Source organism: Lepidochelys kempii, chromosome 6 (genome assembly GCF_965140265.1).
Source record: "Lepidochelys kempii isolate rLepKem1 chromosome 6, rLepKem1.hap2, whole genome shotgun sequence".
NCBI lineage: Eukaryota > Metazoa > Chordata > Testudines > Cheloniidae > Lepidochelys > Lepidochelys kempii.
In genome coordinates, this window is record NC_133261.1 from 100,233,999 (window position 1) to 100,249,489 (window position 15,491).

General features: G+C 40.4%; 1 protein-coding gene across 2 annotated transcripts in view; it reads right to left on the bottom strand.

The window, feature by feature from the left end:
* Window positions 1–4,693: 4,693 nt before the first annotated feature.
* The window catches only part of KCNK10 (potassium two pore domain channel subfamily K member 10), a 93,884-nt gene continuing 83,086 nt past the window's right edge, over window positions 4,694–15,491 (bottom strand). For both annotated transcript variants that reach the window (XM_073349364.1, XM_073349365.1), the window contains exons 5-7: window positions 12,181–12,367; window positions 8,923–9,065; window positions 4,694–6,503 (exon numbers count right to left, since the gene is read on the bottom strand). In XM_073349364.1, the coding sequence (XP_073205465.1) occupies window positions 5,880–6,503; window positions 8,923–9,065; window positions 12,181–12,367 (954 nt within the window). In that variant the 3' untranslated portion in view covers window positions 4,694–5,879. The remainder of the gene's footprint in view (window positions 6,504–8,922; window positions 9,066–12,180; window positions 12,368–15,491) is intronic.

Below are 15,491 nucleotides of genomic sequence, written 5' to 3' on the forward strand. Positions count from 1 at the left end.
AGCCAAAGCCCAGTTGTCTAGTCAGGCACCTGCTAGAATGATGTCCTTTTTCTGCTAAATAAGAAGCATCTATATTTCAGACTGAGAACACTAGGCCGATATGTGACCTGCATACTGCCATGGGACAGTACAGAAATTTAAAGTGAAACTACATTCGGTAAGGGCCACCACCATTTAAGTTTCGTACAAAAGCTGCATAGATGTTTTAGTACGAAGTGTGTGCACACAGGGTTTTATTTACAACCGTTTAAAAGACACGTTGTTCGCGAGTGCCCACAAGCAGTGTGAATGGGACCTGTGATTAATGTGACTTATTTGATCCAGCGTGATCCAGCTCAGCTATACTATGTCTCTACTCCTTTAACATTATTCCAGCTTGACATTAGCACTGGCACCTTGATAATACCTGATTTCCATAATATGATGCAATATTTGCCAGCATGATTATGTGGTTGTATCATATCATTGAAATACAGTGAGAACAAGAGAGTAGAAAGATACTAAGGCTCAGATCCTCAAAGGTATGTAGGTGCCTAACTCCTATTGAAATCAATGGAAGTTAGGCGCCTAAATACCTATGAGGATCTGGGCCTAAGATCTTTTCCCTCTTTATTTAGTTGCATGCTGTGGACTAAGGGAATATCTTTGCATTTCAGGTAGCTCTGTTGATTTCTATGTGTGTTTCCTTTTTGCTCTGGGTATTTTATTGCCTCAGGACCCACTTACAGAGCTGTATTTATTACTGATATGCCATACCATTAAGTGTGCATGGCACCTCACAGGTGAGTTTTAAAAATAGCAGGTCCAAAGCCACAACAGACCTCTAGTGACTCTCCCAAAATCCTGAGAATTAACCAGTCTCCAAGTGACATCCTGGCATGCGTGTTCCTGGAAAGTACATCACTGAGGCACTATTGTTTCTCCAGGATAATATGCTAAATAATGCAAACTCTGGTCTTTACATGGTATTTTTCTTCCTGGATGATGGAAAAAGCCTGGGAAGCAGATCTCATGTTATTTTGGTGCCATCAATGGGCCCTGGAAGCAAAAAAGCACATAAACAATGTATACAAAAACACAAATTCAGAGAAAGGTTTGTCACAACCCAAATACACAGCCCTACTTTTCATTTCCTTTACATCCACTGGTTTAGGGAAGACCCTGCTGCTCCCAGAAAGCTCCAGCTCCAGCCCACATTTTATTGATGGTGTTGGGTAAGAAATGGACATGAGCAAGATTCCTCCTGACTTAGCAATACTCCTATAAAACAAGGGAGGGGCTGCACTGATTTAACAAGCACATAACTCCACCAAGAGTTTCTGGAGACATCATAAACCCAGACAGCACAAGATCAAGTGATTTATAATGTCACCCTAACACCCAAGATGGGATTAAATGAACGTAAATCATCATGACCATTTATTTATAGGTATTATTTCTAATAACCCATATAATCTGTGAAAGTGTGAATTAACCCCATGGAGAATCTCACATGGATGAAGTTAAAATCCTTTCTCGAAACAGCCAGATGCTCATGCAAATACTGCCAGGGATGGAATAGAATGGAGCCACCTGGCAATCCAGGTGCTTGTAATATACTAACAATGATTAGTGTCTCAGAAGGATCTCCAGGGGGAAACATCAGAACCCTCCTGCACAAGAGTGAATTTAAACTGGAGCAGAGCGGGCTAGAATACGTAGGGAAATATGCAATTGGTTCGGCTTCCTGGATTTGGGGGCTGTGGCTAAAAACAATCAATTTCCTTAGTAGTTTAAGGCCAGATTCTCATGTCTAGCCATGGTGTGCTCAGTATAACAGCAAGGAGCAAAGTGGATTTAAATCACTCTTTTGCTCTTCCAAACCTGGGAAAGCTACTGGGAACCAGCAACCTGAAGGTATGGGTTTGGGTTTGGTTCAGCCCATATTTCATTAAAACATTCAAGAATAGTGCAACAACTCCACCGAAATGACATTAAAAGCTTTTATATAGTTATGAAAACAAGAGAACAGGGATTTTAGCCATGCTTCTAGTCAAGGCTTCAACTGAGAGAGTTTCCCAAACTGCTGCATACAGGGGATGTGCTTTAAAAAAGAAGAGGTGAATTAGGACTTTATGACATCAGATTAGCTGATTAGAAATGTCAGTCTGGCTTTCTGTGTAGTCACTGCCACCCTCTCTACCATATCATCCAAATAATCCACATTAAACTATTTAATGTGCAATGCCTGACCATGAAAGCAACCAGATGAGAGGATCCCTATTAAGAGACAAGACTGGCAGCTTTCTCAGCAAGTTTCACAAATACAGGGGTGGGGAATGGAGTTCTCTATTTTTTGAGGCGATGTCTTTCATGTGAAAGGTCATCCAGCGTTCTGCTTAGTATCTCACTGGGAGTTTAGCTTGGATCACCCTTTGTCCCTGGATCAAAAACATTCAAAACCAGTAGATGTCCAAGACAGTCCCTAATGAAATGTCAGTTGGGGAATTATGTATAGCTTGGCTACGCAGCAACTGAGGGGAGACATGGACACTGTTAGAACGTGAACAGTAAACACAAAGGCTCGTGGAATCAAAGAGGCAATATACATCTTAGACCCTCCAGTCTTCTCTTTTAATAGTGCTGTGCCTGCTTATGCCAGGTCTGAATTTGGCCAATAAACACTGCCTCCATTCATTTAAAGCGTTTATGCTGAGGTACATTCCAGACTTTCTCCAAACTGTCGGTTTGCCTGAACACATGGAAAAGAGGAGGGCAGTACTCGAAAGAATGGCTGATCTGACATTGACTTTCCCTGACCCTGCACAGTGTAAATGCACTTTGTAGGACTAACTCTTATTTCTTATTTGCAGGGAAGCTATGCAGGAAGCTTTTCTACAGCTCGTACTATGTGGTTTAGGGGAGAGATCAGACTGGGGATGTTACTGTCTTTTTACACTTGCTAAGCAAGATGAATTGCTACATCTGTACTCTATGCTTTCGGAATCCTCCTTCAGTTCCAGCAAAGTGAACAAATGAAGTGCAATATAGACTTTTCAGACAGCACTTCAATTAGACAAGGATCCAGATCTGAACGTCCCTTAACCTTGTCTGGCTGGAATCCAAACCCAGATCTGACTTTTGCAGCTAGTTCCTAACTCCATAAAACCCCAGATCTGAAAAACATAAACATTAGTAGTCCAGATACAGAGTCCTGTGTGATTCAGCTATTTGGGACCTACATAGCTAACACAATATGATACGACTTATTTCAGAATGAGATAACAAGGGATTTGTTTGCAAGTGGCATTGTGAATGTCAGAATCCTGATTATGGCCCACATTCAGTTCAGCTCCCACATGTGTCCACAAGAGTGGGAGGAGGGCAAAAGCATTTGCATTCCTTGGCTAGACCCTGCTCCCTGTAGCGAGGAGGTCTGGGATTTGAGCATGGCCATGGCCCTATCTCCTCAGCACTGATCTGTCAGGGAAGGGAGTGCACACTGCACCCATTCAAAGGGTGGCAAAGATGCTGCTCTGATATGTGCACCATTGGAGCCTCCAGGAGGAATTCCAGCTGAAGCAGCCACAGTGCTTCCTGAGGCCTCCGGCTTCAGAGAAAGGCTACAGAGCAAGGCTCCTCCACACAAGCCAGAATCTAGGCCTGTATCTTAACAGATTCATCGGGGACTAAGCAAAATCCAATTTTTACTTGATCTTATTGGGCTAAACCAGTCTGAAATTACTGCAGTTTCTCAACCAGTGATGTTTCATCCTTAATTCTAGGACAGCTGGTTTTCATAACCAAATTGAGTTAGAACACAATTTTTCAGGTGCTGTGAATCTGTAGGGAAAGGACATACTCAGAGTTCCTTTTGCCTCCTGCAGCAGTGACTTTTAGCTCAGTGTTGCAAATTGTGCACAAATAACTGCATATGCTAATATGCACACTAATCATTTTCATGTGCAATTACCATGTATGTATTCACAGCCATGGTAACTGTGTATGCAAATGACCAGTCAAATGTTTGAGTGTCTATTTGCATGTGATATCTCAGAAAATGCAAACAAAAATTATGTTTGCATTTTTGTGCAGACAGTTATTGGCACGCACTTTTGAAAATCTTTGCCTGCATGACTGGGAAGTGCTTGGTTGTATGAATAGCCAGCAAGACTCAAAATGTGTCTGGAGCCTAACACCACATTTACTTTGGCAGCCTACAAGGAATGCTGTTAGAATTAGAATACTTTGCATGAAGGGCAATTTGAGGATTTTGCGAAGAGGGGGGGTTTGGGAAAGATAAGTTGTGCAATTATGTATGTCTCATTTCCAGCATGCAAAAACCTCTCATTTGTAATGGCAAGCAGTGCCTCACATACACACTGAATGCACCAGGCCTTAGTGTTGTTTGCAATTCCCAAGAATTATTTCACAGTCTTTTCTCTTAATGTTCACTTTGAAGTCTGGGGCCATTTGTGCTTCTCATATTCGCACATCCAGTCACAGCAACAGATACAAAACTCTCACAGTTTGGTTGTGTTTCATTGTTTGTCTCAAAACACACAGAGTTGTGTTCAGAGTCTATTGAGAAAAGTGACTTGAGAAAGTGAATATCGAACAAAGAAAATAAACTGAAAGGGAAAGAACTCAAAATAAATTAATCAAAATACTTATTTTAAAAGTTACAAAGTAAGATGGTGTTAATGGCACTTAAAGCTGTAAGCACTTAAAATATTTCCATCGTATTTTATCATCTTCTGTTTTTTAGTTTTTTGTTGGTTATTTTCTTTTTTCGTTTTGTTTTGTTTGAGTTTTTGTTGTTGTTGTTTTTTTGTTTGTTTTTGGAGGGTATGACCAGCTCCTGTCTAAACCCTAACCCACCAAAAGGGACATACAGCCCTGAGATTCTAAGGTTGCTCTGGTCCTCATTTTAGTATTGTAAATGCTCTTAAGTCTATTCTTTAAAATTCCAATTCAGCTACAGAAAACAGCCAGTTGCTGACATCATGCAAAGACTATAGCTTTCTTTCAGTCTTTGTAGTATTACAGAATTAAAACTGAACTTCCTTCAGTGATATAAAGTGTGAACAAGAAAAATTTTAAAAAATTGGCCCACTATTTGATGCGTCAAGCAAAACATTGTATATATCTCCCCCCCCCTTTTAAACCATGTAGTGTTTGAACTTGCTTTTTATTCATTATTTGCGAGTTTATATCAGATATTTCCTCTGAGGGAAAGGAAATTTTTTTTTCATATTTTTGTATTTTTTTTAAAATGAAAAAAGCAATTACATCCTTCAATATGTTTGCCTTGATTTCACAACCAATGTCCAACTGGCTTCCAAGTCCAGGGACATGCTTTTGGAGTTTAGAAAGATAATGCATCTGATTTTTAAAATGAAAAAAAAAATCTAGCTTGGATCACGTGCCAAAATGTAACCTCAGCCTGATTGAAAGTTGCTAGTTCATCCCAATCATTTCTCCTCTTTCAATCGCCAGTGGGCGGCTCAGTGAAGCCATGATCAATTTAAAAGACACACAGTTCTTTCTTCACCCTCCCACGGGTTCTTCTAACATAGCTGTCCTTTGCAAACATTATGCCATGGTGGTAGCACTCCAGTTGTATTGCCATGGTAAGTTTCTCCCTTTGCATTTTGCCACTGTAATTGTACACAGGCTGAAGTTCTCCATGTGCTGCTTTCTGTTGCCATTCTCCAGTGCTGTGTTTCTGATTCATTTTGGCAGAGCAAGCTTCAGTCATTATGGCACAGTGAAATATTCTTCGATGCTATGTAATTCAGACTGAATAAGGAGTCTGTGTAAGGCACGTGTCTCAATATATATATGTATGTATATAAAAACACTAACATAAGTTAATTAAAGTCAAGCATCTTTTACATTTAATTTCTGTCTTCAAGTAAAGTTTTGTTTTCATGTTCCCTTTCTTTGGTTTCGGTGGGGATGGTTCCATTTTCCAGGTCCAAGTGTTGCTGAATACAATTGGTCAGGATAGCTGTGCTAGAAGAGTTCTCTGAGTTACACATCTTCTCATTCTCCTCTTCCTTCTTCTCTTCATCCAAGGAGAGGTGTCGGAAGGTCTCATAAATTTTCCGCACATCCTCGGGAATGCACTTTTTCAGGTCTTTGTTTTTCCTTTTGGTCAGCTTGGACGAGGAGCCAAATTTGTTGATGATGTTGTCCTCAGATGACCCCTGCCCATGCTTGTTGAGCTGTTCTGTCCCTTTAAGGCGCAGGTTGTTAGGTCTGTTGTTGATGCTTTCCTGAGATGAGGCCTTGAAGCGTCCCGTCTCCAAGGCAGCGAAGACAGAGCGTTTCTCTGGAGAGAGCATATCCAGTGAGTGGGCCCTCTGGTCCAGCCCTAGGCGCCTACGTTCCATGCTCCGAATGGTGGCTGCCCTCTGAAGCTTGTCATGGATCTCCACGCTGAGCCGCCTCCGGGTTTCCCTGAACTCAGCAGTCACGTTAGCTTTCCATTCGGCCGCGTGGGCTTTTATTTCACCAACCTTCCGAAAAACAAACAAACAAAAACATGCTAAGGAAAGAGAGAAATTCTCACTATAGAATAACAACACACATTCTTACTGTATGTCATAGAATTAGAGATTGGTCAGAGCTGAAAAGTCTACATCTGGAGCCAGAGCCTGCTCCAAACTTCCCCAAAAGTTGGCAGTGGTAGCAACAGGCTCAGCTTTAATCATACTATGGGCTAGTCTACACTGGCAACACTAAAGCACTGCCGCATCCACGAGGGCCGTAGCTCCCAGGGCTGGTGCACAGTCTACGCTGGCGCTTTACAGCCCTGAAACTTGCTGCGCTCAGGGGGGTGTTTTTTCACACCCCTGAGCGAGAAAGTTGCAGCGCTGTAAAGTGCCAGTGTAGACAAGCCCTTAGTCTAGACTGGCTAACAACTTGTATCCCACATAGATAAGTTGTTTATCTTCTTTCATTTGGCTACCACCAGTTGACATTTTATGTCCAGCTTGAATGTTAGAAGGATACTCTCACACTCTTACCAATCCTTTCTTCATTAGGGAAACAATAAAGCCACTGATTGGTAATCTCTGTGCACTCATCAGGTAGACAGGCAACTCAAAGAACCATCAGCAACCAAGCATTTTTCCAAATGAGGCTTTGAGGTCTTTAATAACTGAGAAGTAATAAACATAATTATATATATAGACCTATTTCCCAAACTGTGATCACAATTACACCTGTGCAATCCCACTGAAGGTTCTGTATTGAACCCTGCAGTAATTAATTTAGGTAAAATCTATATTCTTATTCAATTATTTTAAATACTGCAAGAGACTTATGGTCCATTTAGTCTGGTATCCTGTCTCAGAAATTACCAAATGCTTCAGTCTTTAATGGGAAGTGTAAAAATCTCCATAATTCACTTGAACTGCCCAAATACTATATACCAAAGTGTTGGAATTTCTTCCAAATGCCAGCAGCTGATCAGTTTGTTTCCCAAAGCATGAGGATGGAAAACACTTGGGAAATTCTCTGTGTGTGCTTCAAGGAGCCATACAGTTCCATTCAAATGTCCCTAAGTGATTTATTGTTATGTTATGTTTCTAGCTACAGGTACATGAATGCAGAATAATGACTTAGGAATAGGGAGCTCACATAGGTACTGTGTTGTACAAATATTTCTTCTGACACAGAAAAAAGAGAGAGAAAAATTAATAGTTGATGTTGCAGCCCATCCAGGCCTTTTCCAAGGTCCCACTTGAAAAGAGTAGAATAGATTTCAGCTGATATCACATCTGATCAGCCCACCAACACAAACCAAATTCTTCCATGATGCATCTCACTTTGGATACATCCTTGGAGATGCACCAGAGACACATTTGGCCTCAGGTAACTCAGCTGACTTCACAAATAACTCTTGATAATGAACAGCAGTTCTAATTTGGCAAACAACTTGTTGGTTATGCATTCTCTAACTAATCTGCCAAAGTAGAATTTGTTGGGGTGTAGAAGGGGTGAAATTAATCACATTATGCTTAACAGCATAATGCTGGAACCAAGGCAGCTACCCTCAATTTCCACCCTGATTATTAGTGAGTCACTAGTATATTGTTTTCCCTTCCCCATGAACTGTGGAAGACAGTGATTTGGTTGAAATTAACCAAGGGCAAGTGGTACTAGGACACCAACTGCTCTTGCCAAAAGTGGCTAAAGTTTCCTCCATTTTTTTAAAGTATCTTTCTGACATTGCTACTTTGTTTTTAGCAGAGATGGGCCTGAACCCAAACCCGGACTCTGAACCACTATCCCTGAATTTGGGAGAAGGACAGTTCAAAATCCACTCCAGATTAAAGTTTGACTCTTGCTTTATAATGTGCTGAACCAAATCCTGGGGTCAAATATAAAAGATATGCTATACCTCAAACAGAAGTTTTGGGCTTAATGTAGGAATTACTGGGTGAAATAGTATGTTGGCCTGTGTTATACAGGAGGCCAGACTAGACAATCATAATGATCACGCCTAAAAAAAAAAATCTATGAATCCCCAGTCCTTTGCCAGTGAGAGGAAATTAAATTCTGGATCCTGATTTTGCGGCCAATTTCTAATTTTGTGGTGGAGGGTCTCTTCTCTTTTCCCATAATGATAGTGCTATAAATTCTAATATCATGCGATCTCTATAGGGCTATAATGCTAACGACATAGAGTCTGATTCAGTCAATTCCTTTTTTTCTCCCTCTCTCATTAAGGGATCAAGAGATCAGAGTCGTTAAGTCACACGCTAGAATACAAAAAAGGAAGAGGCTTGAAAAGAAGCAGCCAACAGGGTAAATAAAAGGGATTATTTTGCATTGGTTCAAATGAGGGACCCTCCCTCCCTGGCTAGCAGTGATCGGGCATTTAAAATTCTCTTATAAAGTGATAAATGATTGATCAACTAGCAGTCATACCTCTTCTTTTGTCTTCTTGGATAGAACTCTTAGCCAGTCTCCAATCATACTCAGGACAGCAGCAAAGTAGGCAAGGCCGACGAGGATCCAAAACCAGACTAAGGGCTTGTACCACTCCCGATAATGGATATCAGTATTTCCCCCTGAAATAAGCATACATGGTTCTGTTCATGTGTAGGAACCATGAGATGGCAAAAATATTTAACACCAGGCCTTCTACAATTCATGGAAACTCATGAAAGTATTTCCTGGTTCTCATTAGCAGCTTCCTTCTGTCCTACAAAATGACTACAGGTTTCTCTGGTCTGAGAAACAGCTGGAATCTCCAAATCCCTTCCTAAACTGAGACCCTTCCTAAAATGGTTTAATATTCTGCTGCTGTGTGGCTGGTCAGAATATTCTGTGAGTTTTTTCTTTACATTGAATAATATTGTGGAGGAAGGTACTGGATCCCCAGTTTTAATGCTTGTTTAAGGGCACAAACAACTTTTCAAAGACTAAGCCTAATACAGGTAGAGAATATCGTTTTCTGATATACCACACACTATATTTAAAACAGTGATAGACTAGTAAAAGCACTCCCTGTAGAATATACATTATGGAAAATATTTTGATCTGAAGCAAATTTCACTAAATTCTACACATGAGCCCAACCTGAAACATCATATTTGAATCCGGAGCTCAACTTCCATAAAGCTGGGGCCTGTTTTGATCTGCAGATTTGACCTGATCCAGTCTAGAAAGAGGGACCCTTCTGACTATTCAGGGCCATCTAGATCCAGAGTTTGGATTTGGGCTCTTCACTTGTTATATTTTCTGTTTTATCTTCAACAGTTTCAATCCAGATAACATCTGATGAAGTGAGCTGTAGCTCACGAAAGCTCATGCTCAAATAAATTGGTTAGTCTCTAAGGTGCCACAAGTACTCCTTTTCTTTTTGCGAATACAGACTAACACGGCTGTTCCTCTGAATCCAGATACAGAATCTAATTTTCCTGTTTTACATTTTGGCCAATAATTAGCATATTTCAATTTATTTAAGGAAGACGCACTCCAGTGTTATACATCTATATGTTTATAGCCATAGACAGAACACAGGATTTTTTCCCCACTAACAACCCATGCTACAATTGAATGTTTTTCCCCTGAGCTTTTACAGGCTGTTTGCAATCTGATACATTCTAATGAGCCCTTACAATGAGTTTTACCCAGCCTGAGCATGAGTGTACTCACAGTGATTGAATACTCCTTTGAAAGCCCAGGCATTCAGGTGCTGGCAGGGACCCAAATATTGTTTTGATTCTAATCTCTCTTCATACACACTCTGAATCACTTTGCCTTTCCAGTCCTCCACCATGTGAACTGTGAACCAGAGGGAGGTGGGGGCTGTCATTGCTATAGTTCAATGAGGCCATTCTGGTCATACATGTCCCAGTGGAAGCTTTCTATCAAGTGGATCGCTGTGGTCTGTCAGACTAAATAGCTGGGCAATGAATGGAGTGGCACACTACTTTTCCCAGCCTATCAGATTTTCCACTATGTTCAGCAACAGCAAACCCTTTTTCCAGTTTACAGAGACACTGGACCAAATTCTCAGATGGCATAAATCAGTGCAGTTCCCTTGTTATTACTTTACCTCATAGGAGTGTATCTTTACCCCATTTTACAGATGAGGAAACTGAGAAAGGGAGCGATTAAAGAGTCTTCCTCACAGTCTCACAGGAAATCTGTGGCAGAACCAAAATAAACCGCAAATCTCCTGCCTCCTGCTCCAGCACTCCTATCATGAGATCATCCTTGAGGCTTTTGGGTTACATTCCATTTGGCTCTAGTAGAACACCAGCCGTGGGCTGCTGAAAAATTATGGATTTTATTCTTCAGGCCATCTTAGCTGTCAGACAATTTTTTTATTTTTTTTTTTTAGATTTAAAGAGCTAATATTTTAGAATTAAATTTCTTTAAAAAAAAACAGTGAGGAAGGGAAAGTTCCACAGACCCAGGAAAAATATTGTGAAACACCCAAATTTCTTATGATACCACAAAAACCCAACCATCAGTGGATTCCTCTATCCATTATTCTTCACATTCAAATAGTTAAAGATGGACCAAAGTCAAAAAATTCAGATCTGGATCTGAATTTTCCCATAGTTCAGGTGTATTCAGATCTGGGGTTTGATTCAGGCCCATCTGCACAGATAACTCATGTCTTCCCTACCAAAATAAGAAAGGGAGGGTGAGGGGACTGTTTATAAAAGAACAACTTTTAGCAAGCAAACTGGTCACCAACTGGTTGAATTTGAATTGTTTTAACTCACTCAGATTTCATTGGTGTAATGGGAAATAACAGGACAATTGCATAGTACATCTCTTTGCAACATAGGGATCCATCCTCATCTCAACACATTTTTAAAGCCAGTAAACATTAATGGGAATGGAATTCACATACTAATGGGAGAACAGATGCCTCTCGGTTTCTAACCACCCTTTCCTCAGCAAAGCTGCTGTGACCACCAATCCCAGGACAGCCCCTTTACTGGTAATTGACAGGGCTGAATATTTATGGTACCTGTTTAGGACTGTACTCATCCCAGAAAGTACACCATATCCACATGACACTCAAATGCACATTCCCTTAGCCCCATTTCACTTCTAATATTAGTTTTCCTTAATGGGATGGCTGCAGTGTCAAAATTTCTGTCAAGATTAGAGAGTAAAATCCTGCAAGCTGCCTCCTAGAAAGCTACAGCTCAAGCAGTGGAAGCTATGCTCCTGTTACAGCAGCTATCAGCTGTACTGGACAGCACAGCTCACAGATGCTCCCACATGGCCATCCAATGGGAAAGTCTCAGCAGTGCATCCCCTTAGCTATTAAGGCCTTTATCAGTGTGATGCAAAAGGCACTAATACAATTCAGATGTCTTGAATTCAGTAGGAAATTAATTTCATTCATGCATAATTCATAGCATGATAAAGGACAGTAAGAGGTTCCAAGAGGAAGATACTCACTTTGCTTACACTGCTCAGAGCTTGTGCTCGTCAGATGGCTAGGCACCTGGATTTTAAATTAGCTTGTACTGCTATGTTGTTATTTGTCAGTTGCACAGTGACACAAATGAAGACATTCAGAATCATTTTCAGTGGAATTCAACGTGTTTTTAAAAGCCTGCTGTGCACCTTAGAAAAAATGTGTCAGAGCCGAGGCACTTCTACCCAGTGCCACTAGACTGAGGGTGACATTTCAATGCTCAGATTACTTACCTGCTACAAAATCCCCAAAGCCAACTGTGGTCAGAGTGATGACCACAAAGTAAATGGACTCCAAAGCTGTCCATCCTTCAATCTGTTTGAAAATGACTGCAGGGATGGTCACAAAGACAATGCACCCTGCCAGGATGAAGAGGATAGTGGAGATCACCCGGATCTTTGTCTGACTCACTTGTTTTTTCTAGAAAAGGGAAACAACAAGAGACAACACATTTTTGATAGATTATGGACGTTTTCCCCCTGTTCTTGATTTTAACATATATTGCAGGAGTGGTCGTGTAAGCAAGCTCCTAAAAACAATCCTTGTTGTGCCTGGTCCCGAAGCACTGTTGCTGCTGCAGGTGCTGGTACTTCTGCCTTTTCTGAGCTATTTTAGGCTGAACCTCTCCACAACATCTACCCTCGGTGCTTGGCTCCAGTGCAATGCTGCTGCCTATTTCCCAGTCAGTGGCATGTGTGCTAACCTACATGAAGCTTGGAGGGCTCCACATCCCAGAGCAAATCAGATTGTGACTTGGAGTAGCTCAGGATCCATTGCAGGTTCAGAAAAATTAATGGGGAGTACATACACACACACACACACAATACCAGTATTGTCAAGCCCAAGCAATCAGAAATCATGAGTCAGGTGTAAAAAAATCATAAAATTGGCTTAAAACAATCACAAAATTTTTAAATAATAATACTCTGAGGGGGGTCTTTTAATTTGATTTCTGAGCCTTTAGGGTGCACTCAGGTCACATTTTCTAGATTTTCACAACAACCACAAGGACTAGAAGCTCACTATTTTTTTTAATGAAGGCTGGAATTCTCATGTAATCCCCTGACTCCAAGAGATGTGGCTCCAAATAAATCACTAGATACATTGTGAGAGCTGGCAACACTGCATGGGCACTGGCGTAAAACTATTCTGTTGAGCCTTGAAGCAGGGAGAGAAAGAACACTCTAGCAGCTGTGAATTAAATACTAATCAGTGATGTAATATTAATTTTTTCAACCCTGGTTGATAAAGTTGAGGTCACTGGGTCAAGAGTCTGATTTCAGTTATCTCAACAGTTAACTCTGTTGACTTCAATGCAATTGTTCCAAATTTACCATGCTATAAATGAACTCAGAATTTGGTACAATAGCCCGAGAAATCTGGGAACTACTGGTCTATTGTAGATTATTTTAAACTCCAACTTAAATTTCATGTGTTTATCCTGGAGAGGGAATGTGGAGGTCAAGTTGTATATTACATGTTTTCAAATTAGTTCTCCAAACTATGTGCCTTAACCCAGAACTGAGATCTCATTTCAAATTAGATCATCTAGAAAGGAAATAAGGTTTCAGAAACTGTCTTTATAATATCCCTAGAGGCTATGGACTGAACTGGACAGTTACCAGTCTAACCAGCCAGGGCACAGCACTATTGCACTTCTCGGAAGGAGTCAGCAAAGTTGGAGCCTGCAAAGTTGAATTGTGAAAGGTTGCCTGAATATAAGACACAGCAGACAACACCCAGGTAGTAGCCTAAATACATTATGTCTCATAAATGCCATTTTAAAATAGATATTATATGCTATTCTTCCCCTCAGTTATTTTTCTGAACACTTGTGTTTATGTTTTGTCTGTTTTCAGAGAGCTAACAGAAAAAGATTACAGTGAACATGACTAATCCAATGCAAAACCTGAAAAAAAATCATTACTCAAGCACCAGGCAGATAAACAGTGCAAGAGTATTCAAACTTACTCTCTATTTTTTTCCTTTGAGGAATTATTTTGCTTTGAGGAGCTTTCTGAAAACATTAAAATCTGACATAACTTCGTCAGGAATTATTTCTCACTGAGATAAACCCAGAATTGCAGGATTCCACTTTGTAGTGTTTTGTATGATGTATAGCTGATATAGCATGGGCTAGAAGGGGAACATCTGAAAGTTAACTGGTGCAATGGATTTGAGCACTAGCCTTTCAACCTGGAAGACTTTGATTCAAACTTGCTCCACGCAAAAGACTTTAAGGTTTATTTTCCAGCTTGGTGACTGCAAGTTGGGCAAGTCACTTAAATGATCTGTGCCTTAGTTTCCCCAGATATAAAAAGGGAATAACAACACTTCCCTCCCTCACACTGAAGGTTCTGAGGCTTGTGCAATGTTTGTAAACTACTTGGAGATCCTTGGCTAAAAAGTGCTTTAGAACAGCTATGTAATATTAGTAAAGTAAACTTAAGTATGGTGCTTCTCTCCCTAGTCTCCATATGTCCACATCAGCATGCATTTCAAAGTGAGTGACAATGCAGTCTCTGCTTATGATAGGACCAAAACTGGAAGATGCGGGGAGTTATAGATCAGTACCAGGAAACACTTGGGACATCTGCTTGTTCAAGCCAGCATTATAAGTCCCTCAATTTCATGGTCAATAAACACACCCAAAGGTTTTTAAGAGAAATGAAAAATGACCATTCGTTCATATAAAGATGATGTGCACCACACAACTGGATGAGAGCCATCCGGCCTGATTCACTACTACCCTGCTCCACCATTTACACCAGGGCAAAGCAAGGGTAAAATGCCACCAGACCGGAATAGTAGTATTGTATACTCACTATGCATTAGCATAAATGTTTATACAAGGACAGTGATGAATCAGGCCCATCATTTTTAGAGCTAGTAAAAATAGCACAAAAGCAAATCCCCTCCCCCCATACCCCCGTTACATTATTTGCTGGACAATAATATGTGGAATACAGTATACAAGTAGACCGGCAGGCTCAATTTTTTTTCAGAGTATGTCTCATGGTGTGACACAGAGCCAGAATGGGTTATGCAACTAGCAAGCTAAATGATGCAAATTCAACCTTTAAAGACATATTAGAAAAGTATATAAATGGTAATTAAGGCCATTCCTTAGAATTAGAAGAAGATAGTGATAGTATTTGTCTGTGTTTACCTTTATCTTGTTAGAGGTTAACAATGTAACCAGACGATTTCTTGTCTGTTAATATATTATATTGATTCAGAGATTAATAGAGATTCTATTGATTCAGAGATTAAGGGGATATTAACATTTAGATGAATGTTGAGTGTAATACCATTGTATATATTTCTCTTTGAAGTTTGTACTAAACTGTCTACGAACTGCTTAATGGATAATTACCTTATGCTGATAAATGCAACTAGTTACCTGTGTATACATAGGAAATAGGAGGCGTTATTTCAAAGCCATAATGCTTCACCCAAGGAATACCTGCTGTCAAAAGGCTATTTATAGCCTGCCAGAGATCTATAAAAGAACTCCAGGGCCCTGATCCTGTTATCTCAGATC